Genomic DNA, 24,358 nt, shown 5'->3' with positions numbered 1-24,358 from the left:
GTGTTCTGTCTGTCTGTCTGTGTGTTCTGTCTGTCTGTGTGTTCTGTCTGTGTGTGTGTTCTGTCTGTGTGTGTTCTGTCTGTGTGTGTTCTGTCTGTGTGTGTTCTGTCTGTCTGTGTGTTCTGTCTGTCTGTGTGTTCTGTCTGTCTGTGTGTTCTGTCTGTCTGTGTTCTGTCTGTCTGTGTGTGTGTTCTGTCTGTCTGTGTGTGTTCTGTCTGTCTGTGTGTGTGTTCTGTCTGTCTGTCTGTCTGTGTGTTCTGTCTGTGTGTGTTCTGTCTGTGTGTGTTCTGTCTGTGTGTGTGTGTGTTCTGTCTGTGTGTGTGTTCTGTCTGTGTGTGTGTGTGTTCTGTCTGTGTGTGTGTTCTGTCTGTCTGTCTGTGTGTTCTGTCTGTCTGTGTGTTCTGTCTGTGTGTGTTCTGTCTGTCTGTGTGTGTGTTCTGTCTGTGTGTGTGTGTGTTCTGTCTGTGTGTGTGTTCTGTCTGTGTGTGTGTGTGTTCTGTCTGTCTGTGTGTGTGTTCTGTCTGTGTGTGTTCTGTCTGTCTGTCTGTCTGTGTTGTTTGTGTGTGTGTTCTGTCTGTGTGTGTGTTCTGTCTGTGTGTGTGTTCTGTCTGTGTGTGTGTTCTGTCTGTGTGTGTGTGTGTGTTGTTTGTGTGCGTTTGCCCTTTGTAGTGTCACGTTGTTGACATGTGGTTGTTTTGCTGAGTGAATACATCAGTGTATTTCTGTTCATCATAGTGTCTCTTTCTATTCTTGTTTTTTATGAGGTTGTGCCATGAGTGTGTGTTTAGTGTGTATGTGAGTATTTATACATTTGTGTATTTTTGTGTTTCCACTGGAAATAAATGATGTATAAATGTGACAAAGCTTTTAATTTGGTTTGTTCAAAGGCTGAATAATAATAATCATCCAGAATGGTGACAAATTACAGACAAATATTCCTCTAAGTTCCTGTAGTTTTTCCCGATTGGCGACTCTTTACTCTTCATACTACGCAGACGACGTTACGTCAGTAGAAAGAAAGTTTAAATGATAAAATTTGCACAATTTAAATTCCTAATTGTAGAATTTCTTGGACATTTTTCAGAAAATCCAATGTATTGTTCCTGAACTGAAATAAAAATCAACAACTGGAAATCTGTTTTCAGGTGAGGAGCAGTGACAACAAAAAAAAGTAAACAAAAAAGTACACAAAGTAAAGCTAAAACTCGAGACAAAACATATTTCAGCTGTAGAAGTTTAAAGAAAACAAAATACATTAAAAAAGGCAGAAAAAGAGTTTTATTGAATTAAGAACAAAACAAACATCGTGTACTGCCAGATGTGACGTGACTGTTAGCACGCTGTTAGCACGCTGCTAGCACGCTGTTAGCACGCTGTTAGCACGCTGTTAGCACGCTGCTAGCACGGAGGTAACGAGGTCACATGGCGTCTGGATTAAAGTGCAGGAGGATTTTAGAAAAACTTGCGAGATTGGATTGAGACGGAAAAACACAGAAAAAACAAATACTATGAAACAACAACAAAATACCAGCAGAATATATAAAAATGGGGATCACTACTGTGCTGTGGAACTTTGATCTGGATAATCTGTGAATATTAAAGGCAGAGATTACAGTGGCTGGAGTCTACATCTGCTGGTACAAAGGGGAATTACAAGTTAACGTCACATTTAGATGATTATTTTAAGACATTTCAATGATTTAAAGTGGTACACACACACTACGTTTTGAACGGAATAAAACTAGATTTTTTAAAATGTATTTTAATTCTGACTGGCGACATCGGATTAGCTTAGCATTTAGAGTCGGCTCTGTGGAGGAACAGAGCGTCGGTGAGCAGTCAGAACGTGTTAACGAGCAGTTTGCTCTCAGACAGTGAGGAGAGGACTAACGTTCATTTGGCCGTTCGGCAGCGGAGGCGTCTCTTCATGACCTGATGGTCGCTCTCCTTCGGCTCCCTGCTGACCATCTGAAACAAGAGGAACAGCCTTCAGCAGCCAATCAGAGCGCAGAGAAATTCTGATGACAAGTTACTTAAAGGTAGTGATCGAAAAAAGTATTTAGTTACAAACGTTCCTGTTAAAAATGGTCACATAGCTGTAATATGGTAGTAATAATGCTAATGCTAACCTTCACTCATGAGCTACTGAGAGGAAGATGCTCTATAATCTGATGTTAGAGGAACAAGATGCTCTATAATCTGTTGTTAGAGAGGGAAGACGCCCTATAATCTGGACGTTAGAGGAGGACGATGCTCTATAATCTGTATGTTAGAGGAACAAGATGCTCTATAATCTGTTGTTAGAGGGGGAAGACACCCTATAATCTGGACGTTAGAGGAGGACGATGCTCTATAATCCTCAGGATTGGTGGCGAGCAGGAGGACGGACTCACAGGGTGGGGGGGAATCTCCATGGGGGAGGAGATCTCAGGATTGTAGAGCTTCCTTTTGCTCTTCTTGACTCTGAGGCTGCGGGAGGAAGAGGAGGAGGAGGAAGAGGCTGCAGCGTCTGCATCGCCGCGGCCGCTCACCAGACTCATCATCTTCTTGGCTGAAGACACAAACGAGATGAAGATTAAGATGTTTGTCACCAGAGATCAGAATGTACAAATGTGAAAATACAAGATACTACTAATACTACCAATATGATCAATAATTAAACTAGAACAACGTTGAACCATTGAAATGAAGGATTAAGTGTACGAGTACGAGGAGGAACCCCCTGTGACCTTTCACACTTTAGTTCAGGAGGTTTTAAAGACTCTGAGCGAGGAAGTGAGCATATCCAGGATTAATGGTCTGGTCAGATTAATCCACCGTGCTGAACAACAGTGTTGGATGGTGGGGAACCGGGCCGCGATGTGGGTTCACTGGACAAAACCCTGATCGGTTCAGTGAGCAGGATGAGGAACCGCACACCTTTAATGGTTCAACTGGGGTGAAGTGAACCGAGATGAGACGAGTCCACAACGCAGGACAGAACGTTTCTATGCCGATGATGTGACCGGCTGAGATGATCCCTCGGGTCTGTGCAGAGCGAGATGACCCTGGGACGCCCCTCCCCCGCTGGGGGAATCAAACACTGACCTTTGGAGCCGAGCAGCGTCGGGGAGCTCTGCAGGAAATCTCCGATCTTCTGCAGTGTCCCTTCTTTCTTGGTGCTGTGGGCCTCGAACTGAGGGACAGAGGGGTTCACTTAGTGTGTGTGTGTGTGTGTGTGTGTGTGTGTGTGTGTGTGTGTGTGTGTGTGTGTGTGTGTGTGTGTGTGTGTGTGTGTGTGTGTGTGTGTGTGTGTGTGTGTCTCACCTCCTCCTGGTGTGTGTTCAGTTTGCTTTTGTTCTTTCGGTTTTCAGCCTCCATGTCGTCCTGTGAACACAGAGGAAGATCTAGTTTTTTCTATATGAATAATTCAAAAGTAACTCAGAGTGTTTAAGACGTTCAGGAGGGAAGCATGAATGAACTCCAGAGGATGATGATGGGCAGCTCTTCATCACGCAGAGTGGTCTGCAGCAGAACTTTAAAGGAAAAGATTTCATCATGCAGGAGGAGGAAAACAGGCTGTGTGTGTGTGTGTGTGTGTGTGTGTGTGTGTGTGTGTGTGTGTGTGTGTGTGTGTGTGTGTGTGTGTGTGTGTGTGTGTGCCTTGCCTGACACAATGGAGGACGAGTGCTTGACGCTCTGACAGCTGTAATTAAAGAAGCTGTTCTCCACCTGACACTCTGGTGTTTCTCTCTGAAATGATTCTCCATGTTGAGGAATCAGAGTGAAAAGCTCTCAGGGTGCAGAGGCACAGGGAGGTTTTAAATCACGTCCATAGTGACAGGATGTGTTTTTAAAGGTTGCTTCACACTGGAGCTAATCCCACACCGCAGAGACAGAATTAGCTTTATTCTACTGTAGCAACTCGCCACCTTTTTTATTAATCACATGATGTGTTGTGAATTAACTGTGATTAATGAAACTCTGCATTCTTTTTAAATCTCGTCACTTTGAATCTCCAGAGCAGAAACTTTTCTGATATGAATTAAACATGTTGATAGAAGGGTAAATGTACGACATGAAGATTTAAGTGTTAAAGAAAATAACCCTGTTCTCACTCGTTAGACTAATGTGAGGAAGATGCTCTATAATCTGGGTGTTAGAGGAGGAAGATGCTCTATAATCTGGATGTTAGAGGAGGAAGATGCTCTACAATCTGATGTTAGAGGAGGAAGATGCTCTATAATCTGGATGTTAGAGGGGGACGATGCTCTATAATCTGATGTTAGAGGAGGAAGATGCTCTATAATCTGGATGTTAGAGGGGGAAGATGCTCTATAATCAGACGTTAGAGGAGGAAGATGCTCTATAATCTGATGTTAGAGGAGGAAGATGCTGAAGAACCAATCGCCTCAGGAGACGAGAACATGCGGAGTCATCAGTGAGTCACTTCTCTCAAATGATCTGAGGGTGGAGGAAGAGGAGGATGGAGGAAGAGGAGGAGGAGGAGGAAGAGGAAGAGGAGGAGGTGTGGCTTTCTGAAGAGGTGAGGAGACATAACGAGTCGTGATAACGGGCAACGATAAGCCGTGATTAGGAGTGTGTGGACAAAGCAAACGAGACGGAGTGCGTGCTTTCAGCACTAAAACAATCTACAGCATCAACTAGTGGCCAAACATGAAAACTACACCGTTTTCAATGGTTCTGCCATTTCTATGGAAAGAGGGCGACTTCTTCTAAATGTGTCCATGTAAATGCAGAAATGATGACTTTTCAGTTGAAACATTTTAATTTAGAGTTTAAAATGATTTCTACACACCAGCGATCAACTCCACCACCTCTGCTGTGAACCAAACCTCTCGTCCTGAACAGTGGACTCCCGTCTCAATGGAACGTGGACATGTGGACGTCTTCCCACATCAGCGTTGTGGGACATGTTTGTTTCTGCGGGTGATGACTGCCGGAGACGCGTCATGTGATGTGTGAGACGTCTTCAGGCTCCACACTGACGTCGGCAACATTTAAATAAGAAGAAGTGAACTGAGCGCTCCAGCAAGCAGAGCAGCTGTTAACATGGTCCTGGATGAGTCGCCCCTCTGCTTTCTGGCACTAAGGCAGAGCTGTGGGCGGGTGCAGGCAGCCATGACGCCATGTGAGGCAGCCTGTGCTCCTCCAGGACGGAGCGTTGGCCTCCAGCCACACAGGAAGCCCGAGGCCAACAACAGCCCCGCCCAGCGCCTCTCCCGACAGCCAGCAGACGGCGCTCGTGAGACACTCTGATAATGTAGAGGAGCTTTGGGCTCCGGGCCAACAACCTTCCAGTAGCTCCTCAATATCACTGCCACAGCGTGATGGACCTGAAACAGTCCAATGCTCGTCTTGGCGCTCTGCGGGAGACGTTCCCTTCATCCAGAGGTTTCCTGGAGCGACTGTAACGCCGCTCTCTGTGACCTTTAATGTGGACGGACCAACACCCGGACGTGACCCGCATTTTCTAGAGGATCAGGTGATTTCATAGAGCAGGTCTGCAACCTTTACGACCAAGACAAATATTTACGAGACTTTCTGAATCGTAGAATCCGTCTGTAAAACATCTTTAACCCTTAAAACGACAAACGGCTCCGTTTTATTTCAAGAAACATACTAAACTATCTGAGACGGAATTTATGAGGGCTGGAGACAAACACATCTGTCTGCTGATGTTTTGAATACTGGACATTTGTAATCAATGCAGTTTGGGTTTTCTGATATCACATTTGTATGTCTAAAGATGTATTTCCTTGTCTTGGTGTTTTTTTAATGTATTGGCATTTTCTTATGTTTTATGTGTACGCCTTTTGTCTGGAAGTTTGCGGTACTGCTGCACTCTTGAAAATAATTTTTTTTTATATCTCAAATAAAGGTTAAATAAAGAAATTATAAAATAAAACAAATTCAGAAGGACTATTTGGCACAGCAGCTATTACTTTCCATTCCCTTGAGGCAATCTTTGTAGTTTTGTCAAATGTATATTAGCTGCTTTCAAGCAGTTCTACATGTTTGGGATATTTGTCCTTTATTTGTCCTACTTTGGTCAGCATCTGTAAGTTTCCAGGAAACAGAAATACAGCAAACGTTGCAGTACCACCGGTAGGCATAGGGGGCAGTGTTGAGATTAGATGAGAATAATAAAAGGTGGAAGAGTTCAATGAGACACGTTGACGTGTTCCACGTCCTCATCTCAATGTTGAAAAAAAGAACTACTTCCTGTCTCCATATTAGTAATCCACTTTCTTCTTCTCATCTCTTCACATTGTGATTCAAAGCTGCGCCCCCTGGTGGACCCTTTCTGTATTGAGATCATAAATGAGCTTTCACATCCACCCTTTCAACCCGTTTTTATAAGAATTGGGCATAAAAACATGGAAAACGTAGTCGTGTTTCAGGCCAGAAACGGTCCAAAACAAACGGTCCCACATGACGACGTGGTGAGGAGCAGGGTGGGATTAGACCGATGTGGAACTACAGTACATGAGGTGAACGATGAAGATGATGGACGGGATGAGGACTGTGAATGAACGGAAATGTGAAGATTGTAAAATTGAAGAGGTACCTCGAGTTTTGTTCGTCGTTTACTCCTCCTGAAAATGTGAGACTTTAAAAGAACAAAAGACATTTTGGGGTTATAAACAAGCTGGTGACAGTTTCTACTTGTACTTTGAGCTCCGGTTTAGTAATATTTCTACTTCGTTCCACCGCCAGTACTGAACTTAAAGAGGAAAAGTTGGAATACGGAATAGGCCCTATGAACAAATTCAAGTGAAAAAGCAGGACATCCGTTGGGTTTATCGGGTTCATTTATAAGACCACGGCGGTCAGAGCCTCTGAAAATGAAACTTATTGAGAATGCGCCGACTGGAAATGAGGGAAACGACATTTTCTAAACACACTTGGTCTCCATCACCACCTAGACGGCAGAAACACTGCGACTCATGAGTACCACGGCGTAGTAAATAGCTGGTTTTCACATGCATGAATAGATGGATCAGAACTATTTTTGCCTTCGTGTCATGATGGAGGCAGTTTTATGGTTGACAGTCACTGGAATAACAATCCAACCAGGATTACAACTAATATCAAAGTACATCAGTTCATACCACCTGGGACCACTAGATGTCAGCGTGTGACAAGAGAAAGCTGCTACGGTACCACGGAAAAACGCCCTTTGTTACTGTTTGACTGACATAAAGTTACCTGATAGATAAATGTTCTCATCGTGGAAGTCAAACGTCGTCAACATTGAAAGAATAAACTTTTGTAAAATGGTTTTCTATCATATTAGTTTCATTACAGAAACGGACTCTTTTTGCTGACCTGTGACTCGACTGTATTGTTCCTATTCATGCAGTAAATGGAGGACGAGTTGGAGGAGTGGAGTCGGGATGTGTGTCGTGAACAGGACGGGTTAAATGAGAAGGAAACTTCAACTCACAAGCTCACCCTGCAAACATGTCCCCAGAAACAAGTGACAGCGGAGCGTCTTTGAAAAAGAGGAGCGCGAGCCGGTGAGGCACCAGAAACACTGCAGAGCGCCAACAAGAAGAAGGTTACTGAAGATAAGAAAAGAACAACAGCTTGATGGCGCAGAAAGGTTTGGGACCACGGATGTAAAAGGCTCCGATGACAAAGTCAGTGTTCGCTGATAAAAATGTTCATGTTTGTGCTTTGAGACCATTAAAATCCGTTTTCTTCTAGAGCTCCGACACGGTTCCACCCGAGGTACACTCCTCATATTTCTTCAACATGAAAATTTGCAGTGTGAAGCGCGGCAGTGAGGCTTTTATACCAGATATATATATGATGTATAAAGTACATGAGGCGAGTGCAGAAGCAGAATGACTTGTGTGTTTCTTTTAAAGATCTGCTCCGATACGCCACACCTGACCCCCCTTTACCTCACAACACAGCAGGACCACTGAGGAGGCAAACAGCAGAGGAAAACATAACGACCAGACTGCTGCCGAGCGGCGAGCACGTCCTAAACTAGGCTGCTTCCAAAGAAGGACCGGGGAAAATACACTTTTCCACTTTTGTAATCAGACTAAACCGCTGAGACAAGATCCAAATAAAGACAAAGGAAGAAGACGATCTGGATCATTGATCAGACAAACTGCACCAGAGGTCACCTGGGAGTGAACAGAGATCCTTGTTGTCAACGTTCAGAGCTGCAGGGGAGCTTTCACACGGGTACAACCGAAGCAGAGCATCACAGAAAGCCACTTTTCACCCCTTCATATGGCTCAGGTGGCGTCACATTGACTTTAGAGTCCGGATCAATCCATCTGGAAAACGTCCCGCAGTTACACCAGCTGCTGGTTAGGGGGCGCTGTCGCCCGAAACAAACACTGACCAGAGAGGAAGTGAAGAAGAAACACTAATCAATGAGCCATTGATTGGTCCGGACCAAAAGAGGAAGTTCCGCCCCTTTAGCCTGTGGTGGCTAGGCTAGTTAGCTCATGGCTAATGGGTAGCCACAAACAATTCAGACTATAGTCCAATCCAATCCAATCCAATGTATTTATAAAGCACTATTAAAAACAACTCAGTTGACCAAAGTGCTGTACACCAATATAAAAATACAATTATAAATACAACAATACAGTGGCAGCACAGAATACACTTTGAGCAGTAAAAGTCAACTTCAACACTGGTTAAAAGCCAAAGAGAACATGCGTGTTTTAAGATGTGATTTAAAAACATGAAGGGAGTCAGCCTGTCTAATGAACATAGTCTTCCTCACTGCTTCCTCCTCTCTAATCTGTCTTTCTGTGTCTAATTCTTCTGATTGGTGCAGTTAGCTTGGTGTGTTTACTACCCAGAATGCATTGCGCTCTAGGTCACGTCCTCTGGAAAGATCGTTTATAAAGGAACCGAGACCTGCTTTTGAAGGGGACCGGAGATCTTGTTAGCTCCGTTTCAGAGTTTGTGGGAGATTTCACTCCCTGAGGGAATCAAACCCACACCCGAACCCGGTGGCCCATTCACCCGTGTCTGGATGAGCCACCCAGAGACTTTAAATACCTGAGATTCACCATTTGCAAGGACACGAAGGCCGTGATTGGCCATCCACTACCTCATTAGTCATGTTAAACTCCAGATAATGATGTAGTAAATGTGCACTTTATTGGGGAAGTTGTTAAATTCAAGAGTGAACAGCACACAGCGCCCAGCGGTGGAGAGGAAATGTCAGGTTTTGGTGCCGCCCACAACGCTTTGCCCACCTTCGATAATCTGGACGACACCGTTTAGGAAGCTAGCTTCTTAGCGCGCTGCTGGTCTGCTGGCTTCACCCCAAACTCAAATTCACAGTGGCGCTGCCGAGTTTTGTGACAAAATCACTCATGATGACAAGAAAATCAACACTGCAAACGGGTTTGGTGTCGTTTGGACCTTGACGCACAACGTCCAGCCTTTAGCCAGCCGAGGCAAAGTAACAGCAGGAACTGATCAACCTACGTGGATAAAGACAGAATCGTCTTCGATCCAGTCGACATAATTTCATTACATGAAACGACTTCTACCTGGACAAAGAGGAGTGTGCAAAGATATGGTCTCTTAGTAAATGAATGGATGAATGACGATCGCTCAATAAGAGCCTTTAAGACATTCTTGATTTATTATACGCGTCACTAACCAATCATACCGATTGGTGACCTTTCATGGGTGTCACACTCACTCCGGTTTGGGGGCTACATGGACACCTGAACTTTAAGAGAGTGTTTGGTTGGTATTTTCAGGCTGTGTTGCTCCCTCAGTCTCTCAGCCAGGAATCACTCAGTCAGAACTAAACGCCACAAACTACAGACACAAGTCCATTTCAGCTTCACAACAAAACTTCATTTCACGCCTTATTTTCTCCTCCGTTGCCTTTTCTCTCCATCTCACCTGCACTGAGGCGCTAAAGAGCAAAACTGAGCCAGATGAATGGTTTGTTTTCAGTCGAATGACCCAAGAACATTTATATCGCTGGTTGGAAGCAGTGTGGAGCTCAGAGGGTCCGTCTGACCTCTGCCAGCCTCCAGCGAGTGCTGTGGGTGGGACCGAGGGGCAGCGGGGTCCCCGGCCCATCTCAAACACCGACTCTAAACCGCAATGATGAGGTGAACCTGTGGCCGATTTGTCAGATGAACAAGTCAATGTCTTCTTAAACGAGGGTGTCAAACGTAAGGCCTGTGGGCCAAAACCGGCCCGGAAGAGGCTCCAGTCCGTCAACTCACAGAGAAAATGGTAAAAGAAACAAAAACACAGATTCTTTTTTTGACAGATCTCTGGATGCTTCCTGGTTGCTATCAAACTAGACTCAAAGCCGCGCTGTCAGGGGGACTTTGTAAAAACACCCAGAATGCAACAGCTATAGGAGAAGTTTCTGGAATATTTCACTGTATTTTGCCCCAGAAAGTATCATTACAATTGGCTTTATACTGAGATTGTAGTCATTTTTCATAGTAGTTCTTTGGTTTTTGAGAAAATATTGTCATTTTCATCACGTATGCTCAACAACACCACAACAAAGAAAATCTTTAACGTTTAAATTTAAAGGGACTATTTTACCAGTCTGGCCTAAACGAATCTAAAATGTGTTTAATTAGTGATTTCTTGATGTAAACAAACTCTTAATTATCATGTAGCCTCAGGCCTCTAGAGGGAGCTACAGAGCAGTCAGAATGCAGCATCCAGTCCAGGGAGGTTTGAAACCAGCACAGTGGGAAGCGTACCAGCTAAAAAGAGTCGGATCCTCAGTGGTTGTCAAGTTGTCATTAAAAGTGGAAGTACGCATTACAACTTTTCTGTGTTTTCCTTTTTTTTTACAGTAGCTGCCCAGACATAATTAAAACTCTTGTTCAGTGGACAGAGAAATGAGTTTCCAGGAAGCTGAAGGCGTTTTACTGAATGGTTTCGTCCTGGCGGGCTGTCAGGTGGTTAACAGGTCTGACATTGGAAAGTTTTTTTCATTTACATTCAACTTTGACGTTCGGGTTTCGGCTCATTGATCACAACTTTCACATGTTTAAGTTTGTGTTAAAATGGATTTTTGGAAAAACTAAAAGAGGCACTAATGAAGCGTTGTAATCACACAACACACTCAGTTTATGTTTTACAAAACTCTGATGTTTTAACTAGGGACAGAGCCGATCCGATCCAGTATCTGTATCGGGTTCTGGTATCAACGTAATTCACTGATCAGAGGTTCCTGATCCATGATCCTGGTCTGATCCATGATCCTGGTCTGATCCATGATCCTGGTCTGCTTCATGGTGCTGAAATGATCCCCAGTGTTTCCCTGCTGCTGCTCTGCTCGCTGGCTGCAAACTGTGGACTGGATTTCCTGAAGGGAGGCGGGTCTCAATGAGACCAGGAGGAATGAGTCAGGAAATCCATTCCACAGTTTGCAGCCAGCGAGCAGGATAGGGAAGTAGCACTGTGCTATCCAACTTTTCATGGCAACATGTTGCTGTTTGGACGCATTTTACACTCAAAACACCACAAAGCAACGCAGCAACGTGGATGTCAGCAAAGCAACACAGCAACGTGCAATGTTAGCAAAGCAACGCAGCAACTTGGATGTTAGCAAAGCAACGCAGCAACTTGGATGTTAGCAAAGCAACACAGCAACGTGGATGTTAACAAAGCAACACAGCAACGTGGATGTTAACAAAGCAACACAGCAACGTGGATGTTAGCAAAGCAACACAGCAACACAGCAAAGTGGATGTTAACAAAGCCGTAGTCCAGCAGGGCGGCGCTCTGCAGCCAGACCTCAGCGTTTTCAAACTCCAGCTCTGGGAGGAGAACAGCTCTGACATCAGAACAATGAGCAGCAGCTCCTCCAGGCTGTCAGCAGGCGATTCACACCTCCGTGAAGCTGCGTCCTACTCCACCCTAAACTCCCTGAAAATAGTCCCAATGGTTGGAGCTGCGTTAGAGCTGGAAACATTGTGTTGCTGCTGCCTTGCTCAAGAGTTTCCCCAGGGATTAATAAAGTCATTCTGACACGCTTGTTATGAGCTGATGGCAGAAATGTAGATTTTGTTCGTGTTGATGGTGTAGATAAAAGGAGTCTTAAAGAGTTTTAGTTGTAATTTACAGTCAGAAGGAACCCGGCTGCTCTACAGACGGCAGGAGCAGAGCAGAGGGAACCAGGATGTACACTGGCCTCAGACTGCTCTCCAATTTAAACCTCCTTAATTCAACCAAAAGGCCTTCAGAAACAACATTTGAAGCTATTTGTTCCAAACGTCCCCGTGTCAGACGCAGGACCTTCTCATTTTGTCACTAATTATTCAGTTTATTATTGTTGTTCTGCCTCCCGGGCGTGTCAAGGGGGTTAAATGCGGTCACGGTGAAGGGATGATTGCTTTGAGGGTCTGCAGAGTCTCTGCAGTGGATGTGAGCAATCCTGTGATCACCAGCCTGCATCTGATTGGTGTATTTTGTGCAGAGTCGGCAGAAACATTTACTAATCACAGTGACAGTGACCTTTTCTCATTCCGGAGTCTATTAATTATCTGCTAATCTCACAAATATCTTTTAATGAGGCTTTAAAAAGGATCCTGGGATTTTGAATAAATGTCAAGTTTTTTGTTGTTTCTTTTTTCTCCCAGTAAAACCTGGTTAGCCCGTCTGCTTCTGGTACATGTCGAGTGTCTGACGGTCTGAAAAGCTGCAGCGGGACCAGTGATGTCAGTTTGGCTGAATCCTAATCCACCACAGTGGTTTTGTTGTCTCGCCTGCATGTTTTCAGAGTATATTTTACCTTTATTTCCACGCATTACTTTCTCCTGCGGGTTTGTGTTGTGATCGCTGCCGACACCGTGGTGGGAGAGCAGTGATTGAACTGGACGGGCTGGATTACAGTAGTGTGTGTGTGGCTTAACGTTTAATCTAAATGTTGATAAAACAACGGTATGCCCTGCCATGAGTTGGTGCTGTTGGTTTCATTACAAAAAGTCCCAAGATAATATGGAATAGGAGTCTTCATGCCACTCTGAAGCAGACATTGTTCTTATTGTCCTTGTCTAGTGAACATGTCCTGCACACCACAGCCTCTGTAACTCCTTGTTCTGCACAAGTGGCAGCGTTTCTACTTGGGATACAATCTTCCTGGAGCCTGAGCGTTTCCAGACAGTCTCGTTTTTCATCTGTCTGCTCAGCGACGAAGCCTGAGCGGTTTAAAAAAGTTTTCCATGGCTACAAGCACCGCCGTCGTGTAAACGGACACACATACGTTTCCCGTTTTTCACTTGAAAACGTTGTTGTTTGAACGGAGCTTCAGTATACGACGGTTTCCTTCCAGCTGCTACTAATTACCATAAAGTTCCCAATAGATGCGCAGTGTGCAAGTGCAAGCCTCGGGGTGATCGTCTATAGGGAGCGTGTGAGTGCAGGTTCAAACATTCTGGAAAATAATTACATGCGACTTTGTTGACACGGAAGTAGTTCTGCAAACCGGGCATATCCTGATTAGCTGTCGGTGCTAACAAAGGGAAAGTTAATTTACCGTATACGTCCTACTTGTTCTTCTTAACAGTGGGTTTGCTGCCGGCGATGCTCCACACACGTCTTCACTGTGTGACTGAAGGAGGAGACTGAAGGCTGTTTAGTGTGGAGCGGAGTGTTTCCGAGCTGAGCGACATCTCAACACGGAGCTCATCTTTCATATTTGACGGTCCGAACTTGCTGAAATGGCATTTTACTTCTGGCCTCCGCCCAAATAGATGTCTCAAACTTTTTGTTCTCGTTAATTACTGCATCTCATGTATGCTAACGTTACTGCTCCAGGACAGTGTGTGTGTGTGTGTGTGTGTGTGTGTGTGTGTGCAGTAAGAGTGTTTGTCTTCATTCCAGCAGGCGTGTGAGTTAATCGATGAGGAGGTGGAGGAAGCAGCTGCTGCTGCTGCTTCCTCCACCTCCTCCGTCTCTTTGTTCACAGCAGCCTCACCAAAAATCCTCCCCTTTTATCTCAGCCTCCTGACTTCCCCTCACCTCCTCCTGCTCCTCCTCCTCCTCCTCCTCCTCCATTTCTACCCAGATTCTTGTTTGTGTTCTGCTTTCATCTTCCTCTGCTTCAGTTTTCGTCTCTCTGGGTCTGTCTTCCCGGACCCCCCCCCCCCCCACTATAGTTTGTTCCCTCTCCCTCACCCTCTCCCTCTGACAGGGTCACTCACATGTTATCGTGAGCTTTTCACACTTCGCACTGCCTCATATTTCCTGCGACACTGACAGGAGATCGACTCTGCTGCTCTTTAAGATGAAACTGGGTCACTGCCTCGGCTTAGGAGGACATTTTGGTCAGAGGAGGAGCGCGAGGAGAAAATTAATTCAAGAGAAGAAACATGACTGCAGAAGTAAATTGTGCATTTTAAAAAAAACCAACAACATCCAGTCGTTCTTTTTGGTGGAAAAGCCCACGAGAGCGTAGAGGTGACGAGCGGCCCTCTTCATCGTATCGACAAAGAAGACGAGCCTACCTTTACGGCACCGTCGTCTGCATACGTGGAGACATATTATAATAGGCTTCTTCACACGCCCCTCTGTGATCTCTGGTGCCCCCACAAAGGCCCCGCTTTGTAAAACCTGAGAGATTCCATGTTGCAGAGAGGCTCCTTTGAGCCAGAACGGAACAGATCACATCCCAACTGTGAATCACGGTGTTTTATTTAAGCCTTCTTGTAGAAAGAGGGGAAAAGTGCTTGTGTTCATCTGCTGGAGTAACGAAATTATGCAACAGCACGTCAGTTTGCATCTGCTGAAGAACCGGGTACGTCTCTTTCCGAGGGCTTTTCATTACATCCACCGCCCCTCCTTCGTTTTTGGCTCTCCAAGCCAAGCGTGGCCCCGTCAGCAGAACGGTTGTCATTAGTGGGATTACTTTCTCCCGCCGCCTGGATAAATAGTCCCGCTGCTGGTGTCCGAGGAGGAGAGGCGGCCTGAGTCACAGTGCCTCGTTACATAGACGAGGTTTCGTCTTTTTCACTCAGTTCTTAGTATTTACACATTTGAAAGGGTCTTATTCTGCAGAATTCCCTTCCTAAAGGTTCTCCAGCAGTACTAACCGTCCCCATACCTGGACTGACGTCCCAGAAGTGAAGACAGTCTGTCCTCTCTGTCCCTGGCTTGTTCCAGGTTTTAAAAAGTGTGTTGCTCCAAGCAGCCAATCAGAAATCAAACCCTATATAGTGTCATCGGGGGTTTAGCCAATCCCAATCAAGGTAGGCCCTCCCTTTGACTCCTCCCACAATTAGGCAGCTCTGCTCTGGCACATGGCACCACGAGAGGAAGTACTTCCTCCTCTTCCCAAGATGGGCATGTGTGGGCGGAGCCAGTCCAGCTCACACAGACACAGCAGATTCTGAATGCAGCTCCTATGATCCAATATTCAAATGAGGAAAATCAAGTTTAAATACAAGGTTTCTGGACCAACCAGACCAAGAGGAAGAGTTGAAAAGTTGTACAATATGACCCCTCATATTGATGGAAAGACAAACATGTTTTTTCTTTTTTTTTTTACCAGGTTAAACATTTTACATGTTTTAAGAAATTTATTAGAAGACGGGTGTCAAACAGACGACCCACAGAGGGTCAAACCAGAATCAAACCATCTTTGTAATGGAGGAGATTTGGCCCGGCTGTACCTCTCAGGAGTTGTATGGTGGCGGTTGCTCAGCACACTGACTCATCCACAGCTGCAGCTCCTTCGGGGTCGTTTCTCTATCTGAGAAGTTTTGGGTGGAACTTTTGAAGAGCCAGACTGGAGACACTCCCATGCACTTCACAACATGATTGGACCCCTCCGCAGGGGTAACGGGGCAATCAGTACAGCCCCATCGAGTCTGCCAGGGGAGGTCACCTCAAACTGTGCACCGCTTCTCCACAAAGGACCGTTTGCGTCACAATGCAAGCGCCTGTTTCTACCAATGACTCCAAACACAAACCCTCCAACTCCTCACCAAACAAATATTCCTTATCCGCTTGTTTCTAGCTGCGGAGGCTCGGCGTTGACTCATTGGCTGCATGAACAGCTTTTTCTTCCCGGTGTCATCTCGAAACCCGGCTTCATCTTTTATTCAGTGACGCTCCGTTTCTGTGCAGTGTGAGAAATCTCCATAAAGATGGTAATAATTACAGCCCCGCTGACAGACACAGGCGTCACATTGCCGTGTGATGTTTGGTCGTTGAAATGCCCAAAACTCTCCGGTTTGCTGGATTTCAGGCTTCTTACAAAACAGGGTATATTCTCATATTACGATAATATCACAATAGAATATTACTTCTTTGTGGTCAGTTTTATCATAGTGTCAATCTCAAGGATGCTAAACAGAAATACTGTGACGTTTGTCTGACACTCATAAGTTATAAAGTACAAACACATCTTACAGTAGTTCAGCCCAGTTTCATCTCGAGTGGACAGGACCAGTAAAATGGTGCCGTAATAACCCTTCATTTTAAACTTAAAAGTTTCTCTTTGTTGTCGCTCAGAATGAAGAAAGTCTATAATTTCCCCCCAAAAAATCATTTACACACAAAAAATGACTCAAATCTCAACGCAAAAGTCATTTTAATAAAACCTTCTGCTGCAAAATAAAAAGAAATGTCTTGAAAACTTTTCTTGTCACTGTTGCATTGTGGGAGTTTTTACACCCTCCCCCTGACAGCATAGCTTTGAGGCTTGTTGGATAGCGACCAGGGGGCTACTTTCATAAGAGCATCACTGATATCTCAGCTTGCTTCTCCTGTTGGGACTTTTATAAACAAATCTCTTCAGGTTTGGACACATGTTTTACTATTCTCTTGGAGGTTTGGCCCGATAGGAGAGTGTTGTGGGCCGGTTTTGGCCCACGAGCCTGATCTTTGACACTGTTGGTCTGGATTGACTACGATGGTTACATAGTGAGAAAAATAGCTAATTAATTGATTGTTCAGCTCTTTTGGTTGTAAATGTTTCTATGACTGGTGGAGGTAAATGTAAAGGTGACCTGGCAAACACCTACATGGAGATATCTACACATACACTATAAGTAAAAACAAAACACATTCTTTCTCTCAAAATGATGAGTGATGAAAAATTCTGGTGACTTTTAATACATTTTGAGCTGTTTACGTATTTAAAATCGAAGTGTGTTGCTTCTGAGCCAGTCATTTTCAAGCCAACAGGTTTACTTTGAAGGAGTAAAAATATCAGTAACAGAACTAAAGACAATGTTTTCAAGTGAAAAGGCAAGTTCTATGCAGAACTTCCTGTGGTCGTTGTGAGAGCCACAAAGTTTAATCCAGACCATCAGGAATTCTGATCTGCTGAAGGAGTAATGGGAATCATGGCAACTCACTGAAATACAATCACCTCCCACTGTAAGGAGGAATCGTCCTCTGGATTTATCTTCAGACCACTTTCTGCTTCTTTTTGGCTCTGGGAGCTGTTAAAGTTCCTCTGTCAGGGCTGAACTTGAAACACGGTTCAGCTGCAGGAGGTGTTTTGTTGCCCCGACACCCGGGAGACTTCAGCCGCTCTTTAATGTGTGTTTCTTTTTTTCCCCTCTTTCTTTAATCGATAAATCAAAGTGTGAAAGTCACAACCTGAGTTATAATGTAATGTCGCATTTGTGGACGGGGATTTTTACCAAATGCAGCTAAAATGTTTCAGTTTGACTTTGTGTGAAAACTGATGAGATTTCATTTTGTTTCAGAAAAACTTGAGTGGAAAACTTCAGAAAGTAAAAAGAATGACCTCTGTGTGTGTGTATAAAGTGTGCGTGTAATGTGTGTTATATGTAGTGTATATGTGTAGTGTATGCGTAATTTGTCTGTGGGATGAGCGTATGCAATGTGTGTAATGTGTATATGTAATGTGTGTATATGTGTGGTGGCGTGCGAATGTATGCAATGTGAAATGTGTGTATATGAAATATGTAATGTGTTTAAGTGTGTGTGTGTGTGTGTGTCTATATATCTATGGTTTGCTCTGTTTCATTCACAGTTTGCATTAAAGTAAAAACTTTCCTGGTGACACAGTCACCAGGAAAAAGTAATCAAGTGCTCCTTTACTTAAGTATTTTTACTTTTCCTCCTCTTGGTGACGACAAATCTCTGCAAGAAGCAGTAACGTCTGAAGAAAACCGGTTAATCTGGGTCCAAAAAGAGATGAAAAAATGAACCAGAAGCTCTTTCAAATCTCAAAGCACTTTGATTTTGTGTTTGTCGTCACTGGAATGTTTTGGGCCGATCGGGGCAGTTTGTCCTTCAGGGGGGTTCTGGATGATCTGCTCTCTCAGAACAGAGCAGAGCAGGGACAGATTTTTTTCCAGCAGAAAGAACCAGGTTCTAGTTCTGGTCCAGGGCCAGAGCAGGATCTGACACGCCATCAGCTGGGGGCGGAGTTATGGCTGGAGTTATGGCTATCTACGAGGAGGAAGAGTTGCTGAACCGGCTTTCTGAGCTCTGCAGCAAACACGGAGCGCCGGAGTGGTTATAGAGGAAAAATAATAATAACAGGAGATAATCAGTCGTTCCCTCAAGTTAATGATACGAGGGAAGGGGATCAATTCTAGGCGATGGTGGAGCCGCGGTTCTAATTGAAGTGTTGAGCTGCAGAGCTCCTGCTGTCACACTCAGTAGCTGGTGGATCTAGAACCTAGAACCTAGAACCAGTTCTTTTCAGGCTTTTCATGGTGACATGATTGTGACTAACTTCACCTCCAGGTCTTGTTTGGTGTTCTGACCGCAGGCTGAGGTCTGCACGAGGCAGCAGGGGGCGCTCCGCTATGAGACGCTCCACAGAACTTCTTTCTAATGAAGCCAGACTTCTGGTTCCTCAGGAACTACTAAACAAACTACAAACTACTGGAAATGAAAGTTGGAGTTTTTAGAGCTAAAATGAGCCTTTTAATGGCTTCATGTGAAAGAGAACTTTAATCAGAGTGGTTACCTAGGTTACCATGGAAACGGCTGTAGAGCAGTTCTATCATTCTACACCTCCATTCCTCCATGTTGAAGCTTTAGATTCAGACACGTCCAGAAATAAAGTGAAAGGAGCAGAAAGTCACTATGGAATGTTGGAATGGTGAAAAATAAGACCCGAGATCATTCAGGTTCTTCTTCTTATTATTATTACTATTATTATTATTCCCCCTCTATGTCCACTCCGGGGCTCTGGACTAAAACAAGACGGACGTGAAAAAACCCCACAGAGACACGAGGAGACTGAATGTCTTCATGAGGTTCAGGTCAGACTAGATGGAGCGACCCGGACCAAACCACTGGGACAGTCCGTCTCCTGGTTCCTGGATCCTGCCGGCGCTACGTTGGTGGAACCAGTGACGTGATGACGTGGTTCTACTGGCTCCCTGGCAATGGAATCACAACCGCTTCTTTGGAGCTGCTCATTAAGACCTGGCCCTGGCACCGGCCCTGAAGTTGTACCTGGTTCTTTTGGGTGGAAAAGCCCTAAATGTGGAGGAGAAACAGCTCCACTTCAAACCTCTTCTTGAGAAAACTCATTTCAGCTTGTGATCCACAATCTCATTGTTTCGGTCACAGGTGAGGGTGTGGATGTGGACCAACCAGTAAACACAGCTTTGCTTACATTACTGCATTACTGCAGCCGTCTGCCAGAACCTGTGGACCATCTTATGATCCCGCCTCCCTCACAACAATAACAGTCTCATCATGGTCACTATCAGAGTTTCATTATGTTTTATGCTACAATAGTTTCATAACAGTTGTTATCATATTATTACATTATGTTGTATAGGCTTATGATGTGTTTTCATAGTTGTTATTATGTCTTATAATGATGTTATGTGCTATAATGGCCTTATAAGTCTTATTGTGGTTTTGATGTTTGCTCAGAGAGCCAGAGCCCCTCAGATCTGACCACAGAACAGACAGCGTCCCTCAGCGTGGAGCCCGGCTGTGGATGAAACGAACATGTCGCAAAAGAGCTGGAGGAAACTTTTTGACAGATCTTTTTTCTATTTTCTGCTGCGGGAGCATCAGATTTACAGCTGCTGCTCTTTCGTTCCCTGAAGAGAGCGTTACAACGGCCCGGCGCTGCCAGAGGAAAAAGCTTCACAGTGGCGTTTTCTCCACAATCATCAGTGAAAATAACAGAAGGGCTCTCCGCCCGTGCTGCTGCAGTTATTTTTAGGTGTCGGGGGAGAGGAGCTGCAGAGGAACGTGGCGTACACAGGCGGGGTTGTTCGGTGGGTGGGGTGGGGGCGGGGGTGGGGGGGGTGCGTGTCTACATGAGGGTGTGTAATTACCTCAAAGCTTACTCAGCCCTTTGTTTACTAATGACCGGCTTTCATTTAGCTCTGTTTGGAGAGGAAATGACTTCCCTACCTTCTCCATCTCGCCACTCTTCCTCTTGCGTCCGGAGCGTGTGATTTTGACGGTAACGGCGTCGCGCTGGCCTTGCCGCCGTAGAGCCATGCGGTTGGGCTGCAGCGGGCTGAAGGAGATCTCCAGCTCGGGCTGGGGGAAGCGCCTGGTCCGGCCGTTCTCCGTGGAGATCTCCGAGGACTCCAGGACAGTCGGGCAGCCGGAGGAGGTCTGAGGGAGGAAGAGGAGTTAGCAGGGAGCACAGGTGGAAACGCCGGGCAGCAGGAGCCCTGAATCAGTGAGTCCAAAGCTGAAGGACGGACTCTGTCAGGGCTGTTGCAGCTTTAAAGGAGTCAGATCATCCAGCTCTTCAACTCGTCCTCATGGTCTAGTTGTTCCAAATACCCTGTATTCAAAGTTTATTTACACATGCCCATCTTGGGAAGAGGAGGAAGTACTTCCTCTCGTGGTGCCATGTGCCAGAGCAGAGCTGCCTAATTGTGGGAGGAGTCAAAGGGAGGGCCTACCTTGATTGGGATTTGCTAAACCCCCGATGACACTGTATAGGGTTTCAGTTCTGATTGGCTGGTTGGAGCAACACACTTTTTAAAACCTGAAACCAGCCAGGGACAGAGAGGACAGACTGTCTTCACTTCTGGGACGTCAGTCCTTTAGTAAGTGAATTCTGCAGAATATGAGCCTTTAAGATTCACAAATGGATCTTGCATTATTCTAGAGGTCAGCAGAGTTCCAGAAAGAGCTGTACAGCTGCAGGATGATGGGACTAGAAGACAAGAACAGGGGGAGGACAGACCAGACCAGACAACCACTGGACAGTGCTGCATAAGAACAACAAGACAAGACGAGAGCAGGATGACTGCTCCCAGCATGCACCTCTCCACAGAGTCGTGTTCTACACAGTGAGGCACAAGATCTCTGAATTGTGGAAATGTATTTAGTGAAGATATATATTCCAATATTTTAAGGTGAAACATGGTGAAGAAGAGCAGGAAGTGAAATTATAGGTGTTTATTTGAATTTGTTGAAATGTGAATAGGTTTGGGGGCTCAGCGCTGAGCATCACAACACATGAGTGCTGGTACACTCAAATAACTTATACACACACACGCATATCTTAAGTGCAAATATATGTACATGTCATATAAAGACATATCATTAAGCACATATACTCATATCTTATCTCATGCAGATATAAGATGTCTGCATATGTGCAAGTGTATGGAAGTACATATATTGACATCAATCACGTCCCAACTGTATATGCGTGGACATCCTCGTGGTATGAAGTGATCCGAGTTACTGCCGACATCTTTTCCAGGTCGGTCCTGTGCTGGAGGTCCAAACAGAGAGAGAGGACTCTGATAACTGTTCATGGGTCCTGCTGAGCTCACCTGGCTGCTGATGGATGCCCGGGCGTCACTTCTACCAGACGCCGTGGACTCTGCTGCGGCAGGACTTTTCACCTGGGAAGGGAAATAAAACAATTGATCTGATTTCACCGTTGAAGCAATTTGAAAGGAAGCATGCTGGTGGCTGTGAAGCTGATGCTACTTCATTAGCAATAGGCTGGCCTCTCTGCTCCCTCCCCCTTAGGTTCTGTCACAGACTCCCACTAAAACACAGAAATTACAGTCATTTAGGCCCCATTCACACTGCAATGATTTCAAATGAAAAGGCAAAACATCTTTTCTGAAAACGAAACTTTTATGAAATGCCTGTGCTCGGTCGCTGGTTAGACGCTGCTCCTGGTCACCAGGGCCGTAGTAACTGGTTATTCTGCACATGCTCAGTAGAGAGAATCAGGACGACTCCCAGTCCATATTCTCCTGGGAATTGGTACTTTTTTTTTTTGACAGCCAGCATAATAACAATCCAACTTGGTAGTTTTATTTTGACAGTCACCATTATAACAATCCAACTTGGTAGTTTTATTTTGACAGCCAGCATAATAACAATCCAACTTGGTAGTTTTATTTTGACAGTCACCATAATAACAATCCAAGTGGTGGTCTGTCCACTAGAATGTCCGTGTTCTCTCAGTGTTGATGTTTAGAGCTCATTGTTCTCTGCTCTGTGTGTGTGTGTGTGTGTGTGTGTGTGTGTGTGTGTGTGTGTGTGTGTGTGTGTGTGTGTGTGTGTGTGTGTGTGTGTGTGTGTGTGTGTGTGTGTGTGTGTGTGTGTTTTCAGTCAGAGGGAGAATGTCCATGCCACCTCTCTATTATTTCTACATTTATTATCATATTTTAAAGTCCGAGGGCGTCTCGCTGCTACCTGAAGACACCGGTGGGAAACAAACTACTGTGTATTAATACTCACACCATCAATGCTGCTGCACACTGAGTTACACGCTACAGACAGACTGCAGAAACAGGACAATACCATGAACAGGGTTCAGGTCTGTTAGCGCCATAGTTTTAGGCAGCGAGTTGTCCAGCCATCATTTGCCATCAATTTTCAGAAAAGACGGCCAGAAAACCAGTGGACGTGCTGCTGAACACCTCTACAATATGTGTATAATGTCCATCACTACTTGTCACCATCTAATTTTGCTTAAATTCATCTTTTTTCGCCAAAATATAGCGAATTATGGGCTTTTTTTGGATGGACACCCAAAACCGTTTCCTGCCTAAAACCATGATTTGTACTGACCTGCGAGATTCTGGAAGCTTCCAGCTGGTCCTTGAGTCGCTGGATCTCTGCATCCCTCTCTGACAGGGCCGCCTGCAGCTCTGCAGCACTCGGATCAGCAGCAGCAGCCTGAAACACACCAGGTTCTGATGACGGCCTGAAGCCAAGACCACCAACGGGGACACACGCTAGAAGAAGAAACCTACATTCAACAATAAACTATTTCAGTAAATATCATCCTTCGTCTGTATTGAAAGAAAAGTGGGAGTTGTTGATGATAAACATGTCGTGTCTGGATTTATCAACCACCTACAAAGAAGCCCCGTTTACACGACAAGTGAAAAGGCTAAACATCTGGACTCCGTCACACACGGACTCACTGCAGCTCTCAAAGTCAGCTCCTTTACACCATCGTGTGTGTGTGTGTGTGTGTGTGTGTGTGTGTGTGTGTGTGTGTGTGTGTGTGTGTGTGTGTGTGTGTGTGTGTGTGTGTGTGTGTGTGTGTGTGTGTGTGTGTGTGTGTGTGTCTGTATCATCAGGGAGGGCTGCATTAACACAATAAACATCATTAGAACATAATGAAACGCACACAGAGGCCCAGTGCCTAATGATCAGTTTCATGCAGAAACCCAGACTCCTCTCAGGTCATCGTAGGAGTGAGATGATGACCTGAGGCCTTCAGATTATATTGTCAGGGTTTTGTCTGCTGAGATGACAGAAGGATTATTACTGCAGAGCTGCAAACATCCACTGAATTGAAACATTAGCACACGTAAAACGTCTCCTGGGCTTTAAACTGCTCACAGATCAACGCGTCTGTCCAACCAAGACACACAAAGACACCCAGAAGTCTCAGGATCACACGTCAATCTCTCTCTCTCTTCCTGTGTTGCACTGATCTCTGCTGGTGTCTCTCTCTGTCTCTCTCTCTCTCTCTCTCTCCCTGTGTCTCTCTGTGTTGCACTGATCTCTGCTGGTGTCTCTCTCTCTCTCTCTCTCTCCCTGCGTCTCTCTGTGTTGCACTGACCTCTGCTGGTGTCTCTGGGTGACTGCGGCTCAGCTCCTGGATGGCCTTGTCCTTCTCAGCTTGGCTGCACAACAGTTTTTTCAGCTGGACTTCCAGCGCCGCCACCAGAGTGTCTCTGTCCTTCTTCCAGGCGTCCATTGTCTGCTGCTTCTCGGCCAGCTGAGACTCCTGGAAACAGCACGGACCCAAAGTCAGCCCAAAGCACGAAGACACTTCTGATTACCTGACTGTCCAGAAGGGGGCACCACAGGGCTCTGTGTACCGTCCACTGCAGTTTTTTATTTACAGCAAAACCTGTGATTTAGGGACACCCTAAAACCCAAGGGCAAGAGTTCCCTGAAGACAGGTGTC

The 24,358-nt window shown here is 45.3% G+C and overlaps 1 protein-coding gene across 1 annotated transcript in view; it reads right to left on the bottom strand.

Moving 5' to 3' along the window:
• Positions 1 to 855: 855 nt before the first annotated feature.
• Positions 856 to 24,358, bottom strand: part of kif20ba (kinesin family member 20Ba) — a 39,387-nt gene continuing 15,884 nt past the window's right edge. Inside the window, exons 26-33 of the mRNA XM_080481548.1 lie at positions 24,008 to 24,175; positions 23,002 to 23,109; positions 21,744 to 21,815; positions 20,353 to 20,562; positions 3,307 to 3,366; positions 3,088 to 3,175; positions 2,394 to 2,551; positions 856 to 1,968 (exon numbers count right to left, since the gene is read on the bottom strand). Of these exons, the coding sequence (XP_080337674.1) occupies positions 1,894 to 1,968; positions 2,394 to 2,551; positions 3,088 to 3,175; positions 3,307 to 3,366; positions 20,353 to 20,562; positions 21,744 to 21,815; positions 23,002 to 23,109; positions 24,008 to 24,175 (939 nt within the window). The 3' untranslated portion in view covers positions 856 to 1,893. The remainder of the gene's footprint in view (positions 1,969 to 2,393; positions 2,552 to 3,087; positions 3,176 to 3,306; positions 3,367 to 20,352; positions 20,563 to 21,743; positions 21,816 to 23,001; positions 23,110 to 24,007; positions 24,176 to 24,358) is intronic.

Source organism: Lipophrys pholis, assembly GCF_963383615.2.
Source record: "Lipophrys pholis genome assembly, chromosome: 15".
NCBI lineage: Eukaryota > Metazoa > Chordata > Actinopteri > Blenniiformes > Blenniidae > Lipophrys > Lipophrys pholis.
This window is presented reverse-complemented; position numbering and strand designations above follow the sequence as displayed.